The 12,031-nt window shown below is 36.8% G+C and overlaps 1 protein-coding gene across 2 annotated transcripts in view; it reads right to left on the bottom strand.

The window, feature by feature from the left end:
* Positions 1 to 12,031, bottom strand: part of ZFP91 (ZFP91 zinc finger protein, atypical E3 ubiquitin ligase) — a 36,527-nt gene that overhangs the window by 10,524 nt on the left and 13,972 nt on the right. For both annotated transcript variants that reach the window (XM_001498153.7, XM_005598160.4), the window contains exons 3-4: positions 528 to 737; positions 234 to 270 (exon numbers count right to left, since the gene is read on the bottom strand). In XM_001498153.7, the coding sequence (XP_001498203.3) occupies positions 234 to 270; positions 528 to 737 (247 nt within the window). The remainder of the gene's footprint in view (positions 1 to 233; positions 271 to 527; positions 738 to 12,031) is intronic.

Raw genomic sequence — 12,031 nt, 5'->3', positions numbered from 1 at the left:
CAGAACACAGAAGGTACTTAAGACATGGTTTCTGAACTACATAACTAAAGACTACATGGTTAAAGCTCTAATCAAGAATAAAATGCAATCTAAAAACTGAATACCAAAACTGAAGCTAATTTCTCTTTAACAGCTCAAAATTATTTCAAGTAGAAAACAGCTTCTGAATCATATAATGCGATTGTGCTCTTTGTCTCCAAGGGTTTATATATGAAATATGAAAAGTTTCTTACCTAATACCACCTGGAGACTGATGTTCTTCTGCAACATCTGGAAAAATAAAGCCAAAACAAAAGTTTATCTATGTAGATAAAGATATTTTCTTTCTGCAGCCAAGAGATACATAGCAAATTACTGCCTGTAGTCATTATGCAAAAGGAGAGGATCTGCAAATTGTCGAAAAGAAATCTTTCCTATATAACCATACCTACCCATGAAAGTTAAACTGTTTTGGTAAATATTCAACATTATATTTAAAGTCTACAGGCAACTGGTTATTAAATAACCATAATCTACTTGCACTGTACCATAATCAAGCTGATCTGTATTTGGTTCTGACTTGCAGATGAGCTGCAATGAACCAGTCTTGGACCTAGAACTTCGGGTGTTCTCTGTGTCACGATGCCGAGAGACAGACGTCCTGCTACTGCTGCGCCAGCCCCGGCTAGGCCTAGTTGCAGCAATGGAAACTTCCTGAGGGAGGGCAGAGTCTTCTTCCTCTTTCTCTTCCTTGGGATCTAGATGAAAACATATACAATTCTTTTTAAGTTTACAGTTAACCAATAACTATCTTTTTATGTCTACTATTAAATACAATCAATGAAAAGATAAATTCTTTTGAGAAAATTCCTCAGGTTTTTATTGAAATAACAGAAACAAGATGAGAGGAAAATTAGACAAAACTTACCCTTTTTGTCATCACTCTATAGAAAAAACTTTGTATGTTGCAAAGTGGTAATTTTATATTGCCTTATCTACTGAAAAATGGAACGCTAAGAGAAGTAGGCAAACTATACCTAAGTAATTCAATTCATGGAATTCTAACCTTTAGATCTAAGACAAAAGAAACTAAGTTGAGTTGAGTAGTCCCAGAAAGAAGAGCAGAACTACGGCATGAAAAAGAATCACAAGTCTAGCTGATTTTACAACCAATGTGCAAGGAATTTGTAAAAAGAAATTCCATTATAGGAATGCCTTCCCTTGACCGTATTCAATAATTTCACTTGGAATTACACCATGAATTTGAATTAATCCATAGGGCAAATCATGACAATGTCCAGCTTCAGTGTTGTTCTGTTTCACCTATGAGATGCTACATCCAGGCACACATACAATCTGTTTGTTACCCTATATTTCTCCATGCTTGAAAGGGTAAATGAGGTAATGTAAGGTCATTTCCTCCTGAGTGATAATAAAAAGCTTATCATTAAAAATTCGTGTTCATATCTAGAGTAGCTTATTACTTAGAACTACATTAAGTTAGTATAGTAAAACTGAGCCTATTATGACTATGGAAGATTCTTTAAATAATCTCAGAATGGAAAAGGGCTTTCTAAGAACAGCACAAAATTTCAGGTCTTAAGACTGATATACCTGACTACCTAAACATAAAAACAATTTTACATATGGCAAATTCCACTAGAAGCAGTCTAAAAGCTCAGTAGAAAAATGGCAGCTCAGTAAAAAACCTATGGTGAACAAACGACGACAAAAAAGCTCAATCCGCTTGTAACAAGAGAAACTTAAAATGACAGTGCCATAGTACTGTTCCCCATCATAATGGCAATGATCCAAATGTTTGACAACACACTGTATTGGCAGGGCTGTAGAAAAACAGGTACTATAATACAGAAGATAGTGTGTGCAACGGCAAAACCTCTATGAAGGACAATTTAGCAATACCTATCAAAACTTTCAAGTACGAGAAATTTATCCTATAAAACTGCAATCACACTTACAAAATGACTTATGTATAGAGTCAGTCATTATAGGAATGTTTTTAGTAGTAAAAAAGTAGAAAACTATCGGGGGGAACTTGTTATATGAATTATGACACATCTAGTCAATGGGCAAAGGCATGGAGTCAACTCCATGACACTTTACTACACACAGAAAAACCCATATGCATATAATACCCAAATATTAGATACATGTATATATATGTTTTACATATTATATAGATATAGAAATAAATACATATGCGTGTAAGATATATATATGATATATATGGTAACAAAACTTCTGGACAAACATGTAAGAAACTGATAAATACTGGTCTCTTCCAGGGAAGGTGCAAAACTACTTCCGGCAATTCCATCTCTAAATATCTACCCCTAGGAAAATAAACTGGCACATGGAGGTTCATTGTAGCATGTTTATAACAGCTAAATACTGGAAACAACCTAACCCTCCATCAAGGAGGAGAAACCAGGCTGCACTTTCCACACTTTGCTTGGAAATCTTTTCAGCTAAATATACAAGTTCATTGCATAAAAGTTCTATCCAACAGAACATAATTCAGCCATAGTCTCTGCCACTTTCTAACAAGGATCGCCTTTCCTCTACTGTCCAATAACACGTTCACCATTTCCTTTTAAAGCCTCCCCAGATTGCCTTTGACATCCACATTTCTGCATACCGTTTCCTTAAGGCAATCCAGGCTGTTTTTCCGAATAAGTGTCTCAGAACTCTCCCAGTTAGTATCCACTCACCAAAACCATTTCCACATTTTTAGGTATTTTGTTACAGCAAGATACCACTTTCAGTACTGAAATCTGTATTAGTTTCATAGGGCTGCCACAACAAATTACCACAAAGACCTATTTCTCTGCAAAGATCCTATTTCTAAATAATGTCACACTCACAGGTACGCAACACCTTTTTGGGAGAAACAATTCAACTCATAGCATATGGCCCTGCTATCAGACAAAATAGACTTCAAGTCAAAAACTGTTATTAAAGACAAAGAAAGACGTGTATATTGATAAGACTGTCAATCAATCAAGAAAATAAAAGAATTATAAACCTATATATACCTAATATATGAAGCAAAAAATGACAAAATTGGAGGGGGAAGTAGGTAATACTAAAATAAGTTGGAGACTTCAATAATTTACTCTCAGTAATGGATAGAAGGACTAGTCCTGGGTTCAGTTAGGAAAAAGAGGACTTGCGCAACACTATAAAAAGATTAAACCTAACAGATAAATAAAGAATACTTCAGACAAAAATAACAGAATACACAATCTTCTCAAGTGCACACAAAAGATTCTTCACAGAAGACCACGTGTTAGGCCACAAAACAAGTCCGCAGAAACTTAAAAAGATTAAGATCATAAAGAGAGGGTGTGGCCCCGTGGCTGGGTGGTTAAGTTTGTGTGCTCTGCTTTTGCGGCCTGGGGTTTCGCCAGTTCGGATCCTGGGCATGGATACGGAACCGTTCATCAGGCATGCTGAGGCGATGGCCCACATAGCACAACCAGAAGGACCCACAACTAAAATATACAACGATGTACTGGGGGGCTTGGGGGAGAAGAAGTAAAAACAAAAAAGGGCAACAGATGTTACCTCAGGTGCTAATCTTTAAAAGAAAATTTAAAAAAAAAAAAAGATGATATAGAGAATGTTCTCTGATCCAATACAATGAAAACAGAAATCAGTATCATAAGGAAAATTAGAAAATTCAAGGGGCCGGCTAGGTAGTGCAGTGGTTAAGTTCACACACTCTGCTTCGGTGGCTTGGGGTTTGCCAGTTTGGATCCCACGTGTGGACCCACACACCACTTGTCAAGCCATGCTACGGCAGGCAACCCACATATAAAGTAGAGGAAGATGGGCATGAATGTTAGCTCAGGGCCAATCTTCCTCAGCAGGAAAAAAAAAAGAAAAAGAAAGGGCTTGGCCATGGATGTTGGCTCAGGGCTAATCTTCCTCAAAAAAAAATGGGGCCAGCCCCATGGTCAAGTGGTTAAGTTCGTGTGCTCCACTTCGGCAGCCCAGGGTTTCCCCAGTTGGGACCCTGGGAGTGGACATGGCACCACTCATCAGGCCATGCTGAGGCAGTGTCCCACATAGCACAACAAAAGAGGTACTCACAACTAGAATATACAACTATGAACTTGGAGGCTTTGGGGAGAAGAAGAAGAAAAAGAAGACTGGCAACAGATGTTAGCTCAGGTGCCAATCTTAAAAAAAAAAAAAAAGAAAATTCAAGTATGTGGAAATTAAACAACACACTCTTAACCAATGGGTTAAAGAAGAAATCACAAGGGAAATTAGAAAATACTTAAAGATGAATGAAAATGAAAAAACAACATGCCATAAGTTATTATGGGCTGCAGCAAAAGCAATGCTCAGAGTGAAATTTATAGACTTAAATGGCTACATTAAAATAGAAAAAATAAATCACGTCTAACCAATAACCTGTTAATTAGGTTATTTGTTGTTTTGGTGTGAAGTATTCTTTACACCTTAAAAAGGAAAAAAAAAAGAGCAAACTAAACCTAAAGCTAGCAAAAGAAAGGAGATAAAGATTAGAAAAGAGATAAATGAAATAAGAAAACAGAAAACCAACAGAGAAAAATCAATGGAACCCAAACTCAGTTCTTTGAAAATATCAACAAAATCGACACATCTTTAGCTAGATTGAGGAAAAAGAAAAGAGAAGACTCAAACTAGTAAAAAATTGGAACACTCTTACAATAAGTGAAGACTGAATTAATAATCAAAAATCTCCCAATGAAAAAAAGCCCAGAGGCAGATTGTTTCGCTGGTAAATTCTACTAAACATATAAAGAAGAATCAACACTAATCCTTCTCAAACTCTACAAAAAACAGAAGAGGCGGGAACACTTTCCAATTCATCCTATAAGGCCAGGATTACTGATACCAAAGCCAGACAAAGACACCACAAGAAAACTACAGACGAATATCCCTTGCAAACCGAATCCAGCAGAATAATAAGACTATGAAGCATATTAAGACTAAGACAAAGTGAGATGCATCCCAGGATTACGAGGGTGGTTCAAGATATAAAAATCAATTGATTAATATACCACATTAATAGAATGAAGGAAAAAAACTCTACATGATCGCCTCAATTGATGTAGAAAAAGCATTTGACAAAAGTCAACAAACTTTTATGATAAGAACACACAACAAACTAGGACTAGAATGGAACTTCCTCAACCTGATAAAGGGCATTTATCAAAAGCCCAGAGCTAACATACTCAGTGGCAAAAGACTGAAAGCTTTCTCCCTAAGATCAGGAACAAGATAAAGATGCCCTGTTTCTCCAACTTCTATTCAAGTGGAAGTTCTGGAAAAAGCAATTAGGCAATAAAAATAAATGGCAACCAAATTGGAAAGGAAGAAGTAAAACTCTATCTGCAGATGAAATGCTGTTTCTAAAGAAAATTCTACAGAATCTGCAAAAAGAAAACTATTAAAGGTAACACACAAATTTAGCAAAGTTGCAGAATACAAGACCAACACTCAAAAATTAGTTGTTTTAAATACACCAGCAATGAGAAATCCAAAGAGGGAGTTAAGAAAACAATTCCATTTATAATTTAATTAAAAAGAATAAACACTTAAATATTCCTAAGATGGCAATATTACCCAAACAGATCTGCAGACCGAATATAACCCCATCAAAATCCCAGCTTCCTTATTTGCAAAAAGTGACAACCTCATCCCAAAATTCATATGAAAATACTAGAGACCTTGATCAGCCAAAACAATCTTAAAAAAGAACAAAGTTGGAGGACTCACTTTATTCTTCCCAATCTCAAAACTTACTACAAAGCTAAAGTAATCAATCAGTATCACAGTGTGGCACTGGCCTAACGACAGACATACAGACCAACGGAACTGAATTCAGAGTCCAGATAGAAACCCATGCACCTATGGTCAATTGATTTTCCACAAGGTTGCCAAGACCATTAATGGGGAAAGAACAGTCTCTTCAACAAATGTTGCTGGGACAACTGGATATCCACATACAAAGAACAAAGCTGAACCCTTACCTTATACCATATACAAAAATTAACTCAAAATGGATCAAAGGGGGCTGGCCCCATGGCCAAGTGGTTAAGTTTGCACGCTCTGCTTCAGCAGCCCAGGGTTTCACTGGTTCGGATCCTGGGCACGGACATGGAACTGCTCATCAGGCCATGCTGAGCCAGCGTCCTACATACCACAACTAGAGGGACCCACAACTAAAATATACAACTATGTACTGGAGGGATTTGGGGAGAAAAAGCAGAAAAAAAAAAATATGGATCGAAGACCTAAATGTAAAAGGTAATAGTAAAAATCTCTTATAAGTGAAGAAAATCTATGGAATGGGAGAAAATATTTGTAAGTCATATATCTAACAAGAGACTAATATCCAGAATATATAAAGAACTCTCTTACAATTCAACACCAAAAAGACAAACTACCCAATTAAAAAATGGTAAAGGACTTAAATAGACACAGAGGCGCACCGACTGTGGAAAACAGCTGGCAGTTCCTCAAAAACATAAGCATAGCATAAATATAAAAAACATAAACGTAAACAAAATTACCACATGGCCCAGCAATTCCACTCCTAGGTGTAGATCCCCAAAAGTAACAAGTATCCAAAGAAATACTTGTACGTGGATGTTCACAGGAATACAACTCATAAAAGCCAAAATGTGGAAACAACCTAAATGTCCATCAAACACCGAATGGATAAACAAAATGAAGTATATCCACAGAATGGAATATTACTCATAAAAAGGAACGAAGTACTAATATGTACTATTACATGTTACAAAATGGATGAACCTTCAAAATATGCTATATGACAGAAGCCTGGCACGAAAGTCACATAAAGTATGATTCCATTTATCTGAAATACTCTTAATAGGGGTAAATTCGGATTAATGTTTTAAGGCACAAGCAAATTAATGTTTGTTAGAGGCTGAGGAGAGGGCAGAACAGGGAATGACTACTTTTAATGGGTATGGGTTTTCTTTGGTACGGTTGAAAATGTTTAGAACTAAATAGAGGTGATGGTTGCACAACACTGTAAATGCACTAAATGTCACTGAATTGTATGCTTTAAAATGGTTAATTTTGTTACACAAATGTCACCTAAAAAAAAAAAAAGAAACACACAAGCCAACAACAACAAAAACAGAGGGGAGAAAAAAACACTATTAGGCTTCCAGAGTAGAAACTGACGATAGGATAACCCATACACTAGGAAAAACAATCACAACCAAATAGAAAAGAGTCAAGTTTCTTCTGTGTAGTACTTCAAAGACAATTTCTGCTTTTTCTCATAATAGCAGTTGACTTTGAGGAGGCTCCTAGATATATAAGTAATAAGAAAAAAGAGAAAAAAAGCCACGGTAGCCTAGGTGAAGGAAGACATCAGGCAAGCCACTGCCTGAGCAACATGCAGGCACAATGAATATAACCACATTCTCGAAAGAGGAAGAAGAGATAAAGTAAGAGTGATTGATACTATGAAGTGAGACAAATTGGTATTACCTGCAAGAACGCTTCTCCTAATTCTTCTACGTAGTAAAAGACAGCATGATAATTCTTTCAAAACAAGCTAACTCATCAAATTCCAAAAGGTGATAGCCACTTCATCATGATGAAATACTTCAAGTTAGAAGGGTCATCCTAACATGAACTGGTTTTCCTTCAGGTTGCCCCATTTTTCTAACTGAAGTTTAGAGAAATTAAATGACTTGTTCAAGATTACAAAGCTGACACTGATTGTTGGGTGACCAGGGAGCGGCTGGTTGATAGGCTGGGAAGAAACTAGAGTAAAGGTCTTCTCATCTCTATGTATGCAAATATTTACCATTTTTTCTGGGAAACTAACAAGCCTCTACTACAGTATAATAATATTTTTTTCCTTTTTTCTAAATTTATCCTCATAACCATGTCAAGTAATTATTATTACTCTTATCTCTACAGGTGAGGAAAGCAATTAACTGATTTTCCCAGGCTCACATATTAAGTTGTGGAGCTGGGATTTGAACCCAGGTATATCTAAGTCCAAAGTCTATATTCTTTCTACTATACCACACCTAACCATATAGAAGTGAAACGGGAAAGTGCCAGTCCAAAGGCTTAATTCAGATTTGGCTCATTTCCAACCAGACATAGGTTCAAGTGCCAAGACAGGGAGCCATTTATGTAATATACTGACCTAAAAGACCAAAGGAAGTTTTATTATTCCATGAAAGTGAATTTTTAATCTAAAACTGCATGTGGTATTTCTTTATGTTTCAAAAGAGAACTGGAGGAATTTTTTAATGATTAAAAACAGAAAAAAAGCTGAGAGATTTTCAAACTTTTAATTAAGAAATTAAAGTATTTATATACTTTAATCCGATTTATTCATTTTTATTTATTTATTTATTTTTTAGGAAGATTAGCCCTGAGCTAACATCTGCCACCAATCTTCCACCTTTGGCTGAGGAAGACTAGCACTGAGCTAACATCTGTGTCCATCTTCCTCCACTTTTTATATGTGGGACGCCTACCACAGAATGGCCCATCAAGCAGTGCCATGTCCGAATCCAGGATCCAAACCGGCGAACCCTGGGCCACCGATGCAGAATGTGCACACTTAACCGCTGCACCACCGGGCCAGCCCCCTGGTTTACTCATTTTTCAATCAACAAGGGTATTTGTCTTTATAAATATGTTAATACTTAATTTTTTCTTTCTTGTTCTAGTCATCTCTTTCATCATTTACTACATCTATGTTTTTATTTTCTTTCTTACTTATTTCAGACCAGACATGAGCTATTGGAGTACTGAGAAAGGAAGTAAGGAATAAAAAATATTAACGAGAGTTTACAAAATTCCTACAGATATTAAAAGTGTAGGGCAAAAAAAATTAGAATCACAAAGTAGCGCCATTTAGTTTCAGAGTACAGTCAGGTGTATTAGTTCTGTCTCAAAAGACTTTGCTTAGGGATAGGTTTGAGAAGATGAAAGGATACTTTCTCTTTGAAACTGTGGCTCTCAAAATGAATGTTCATTAACTTAATGGTCTCTATAGCTAACAATTAGCTCAAAATTTAGCATTTAAGTTTGAAAAAATATGGCTGGACTCTCAAGGATAAGTGCTAGCGAGGTGAAAAACGAGAGGAAGTAAGACAGAAGAGCACATGTAAACACCATGAGATGGGAACTGAAGTAAGATGACCAAAATGACTGGAGCTGAGAGAAGAGGACAAAAACTGTCATCATTTATAATGTTGCTGAGGAGGCAGGAAAGAGTCTAATAAAGAAGGTCCTTGCAAGATTTTGGATTTTACCCTAATAGCCACAGAAAGCCAGAAGAATTTACAAAGGAAGGTGGCACGATCAGATTTTCAGTTTTAATGTTCACTCTGGTTGCAGGCTAGAGAATGATCCAGGTGGGGGCAAGACTGATTTCAAGGAGACCAGCTTAACGTCTACTGCAACAGCCTAGGCAACAAATAATAAAAGCTTGAAAAAGAATAACAGCATTGGAAATGGAAAGAATTAGAGATGTGAAATACTTAGGAGACAGAGCAGACAGCACAAGAGAATGACTTAATAAAGGGATAGAGGAGGACAGAGAGAGGGGTCAGAGATCTATGATCTGAACAATTGGATGGATTGTGGGAGCATTCACAGAAGAAAATAGTTTTTCTTGCTTGTTTTGAGGAGACAGTAGAGATAATGTGTTCCATTTTGGACATGTTAAATTTGAAACGTCTGCCGAGTAAAACCACAGTTGGCCTGAAAGACAGAGGAGGGAGTCTGTGCTACATATATAAAATTGGGAATCGTCAGCATTATGGTCTAGATTCAGCATGGTCCACATAAAACGTCATTTTCAATATTTATGAAATGTGTTTTTAGCTATTTCTAATATCTGACTTATTCACTGATTTTTCTCTTCCAGTAGCACTTTAGTACTGTAAAATATATTTTAAAAACATACCCATACTACAATTTTGCTTTGTTCAGGCCATTCTTTCAATTCATGATGGTAAAATATCAGAGTATCTGAGACATGTTAAAAAAAGCTGTATTGAAGTATGGGTGTAACATTGACATTGAGGGCATGTTGAGGAAAAAGCAGAACTAGTGCTGCAAAAACAGAAAAGCTCAGAGATTTGGGGGTTAGGAAATATTATAGAAGAAATTTGGGGGTCTACCTAAGGAGAATTGTGACTAATAAGACTATGAAAGTATAATTCATCTACATTGTAGAGGCTCTGGATCCAAGCTTAAGAAATATGAAGTTAGGGCTGGCCTGGTGGCGCAGCGGTTAAGTTGCACGTGCCGCTTCTTGGTGGCCCAGAGTTCGCCGGTTTGGATCCTGGCTGCAGATATGGTGCCGCTTGGCAAAAGCCATGCTGAGGTAGGCATCCCACGTATAAAGTAGAGGAAGATGGGCATGGATGTTAGCTCAGGGCTAATCTTCCTCCAAAAAAAAAAAAAGAAAAAAAAAGGAACTATGAAGTTAGACATTTGGTAGAGAATCTCTGAAAGTTTTAAAGTAAGAATTAGTTACATAACTTGAATGGAGATGGAGAAGGAGCTAGCCCATGATGGGCTGATAAGAAATGGGAGGTGATTTGAGAGATGGAAATTAATGAGACCAGTTAGGATGCACTGTAATAGTACAGATCTAAAATTAATAAGGGGCTTACCTAAATACTGTTAATGATCAAATGGTTAATAGATTGAGGTGGGGGTTGGAGGGGGATGACACAAAACAGGCAGATAGACCTTCATCGTGGTAAGATACAGAGGTAAGGAAGAAAAAGGCAACATGGATTATCTGGCTTCAGGCCCTGCTATTCCACTAAAATAGCTATTGTTAAGGTTCCCAATGTCTTCACATACTTAAATCTAATTGACGTTTTTTAGTTACCTGACTTATCATCTTTTGACAGTTGGCTTTCATATCACACTTTCTTGGTCTTTTTCCTAACTCCCTGGCTTCTCTTTTCCTTGGAAGCTTCTCCTCCTCCTCCTCTCACTGTCCTTTATACAGTCATATGTTGCTTAACAATGGTGATGCGTTCTGACAAGTGCATCCCTAGGTGATTTCGTTGTTGTGTGAACATCACAGAGTGTGCTGAAGGGGAACAAAATTTCCCACCCCAAAATACATCTCTCTAACATGAAGATTATTTCAGGCTTATTATTTTTAAGAAACAAAACACTGAGAAAGTTTTTCTTGTTACCTCCCCCTTAACTGCCTAAAAGAATTCAGATTAAAAAAATATGTCTCAAACAGATTGATATACATTTTTTGTCTCTGCTTCCTCTTAAAATGACAGAGAAGGGCTAAAAATGACCCAGGCTAACAAAGTCAAAGGAACACAAAAGGAGACAATAACAACTCTGATTTCACTTCAACAAAATTTTAGAATACTAAAACCAGGATAGTGATAAATGACTTTAAACATCAAATAAAGTTTAAACTTAAACTATAAGTGGGGAAACAAACAAGTAACAAGCAATATATGTATAGACATTTTAACCACTTCAGAAAGGGTCAGGAATTGGAGTCACAGTGTGCCTCTGAAAGTGGGGATGCAGGGTAGGACTGAAAAAATGAAGAGCAGTTTGAAGATTTTAAAAGTAGTCTGAACACCCAATCCCCTTTCTCCCATGCTGCCAGCAACTACCCCTCCACCTGAATGGAGACTTACCACTTAGGAGATGTTAAACCACAAAGGCTCTGGTATCAACAGTTTCAGGTGAGGGCAGACTAGGGATAATTAAATGGAAGCAAAAATAATAAATGTTGAAGACCCTCCTCACCGACCTCACACCTACCACATGTACCAAGATACAAGAATTCCTCTCTGAAGAAACTGACATGACCCATAAAAAGACTATTCCTACATCATCCTTTAATAGAGAATAGCAGGTCTAACCCGTGCACACAGACCTTCCAATCAGCATTTTAGTACTTTACTCTAAAAATCAAAAGAAAATTAGGGAACACCCAAAACTTAAGGAAAATTTCTAACAGAAGAGG

The sequence above is a fragment of the Equus caballus genome, chromosome 12 (genome assembly GCF_041296265.1).
Source record: "Equus caballus isolate H_3958 breed thoroughbred chromosome 12, TB-T2T, whole genome shotgun sequence".
Lineage (NCBI taxonomy): Eukaryota > Metazoa > Chordata > Mammalia > Perissodactyla > Equidae > Equus > Equus caballus.
The sequence above is the reverse complement of the archived record's forward strand: the minus strand, read 5'-3'. Positions and strand labels throughout refer to the sequence as shown.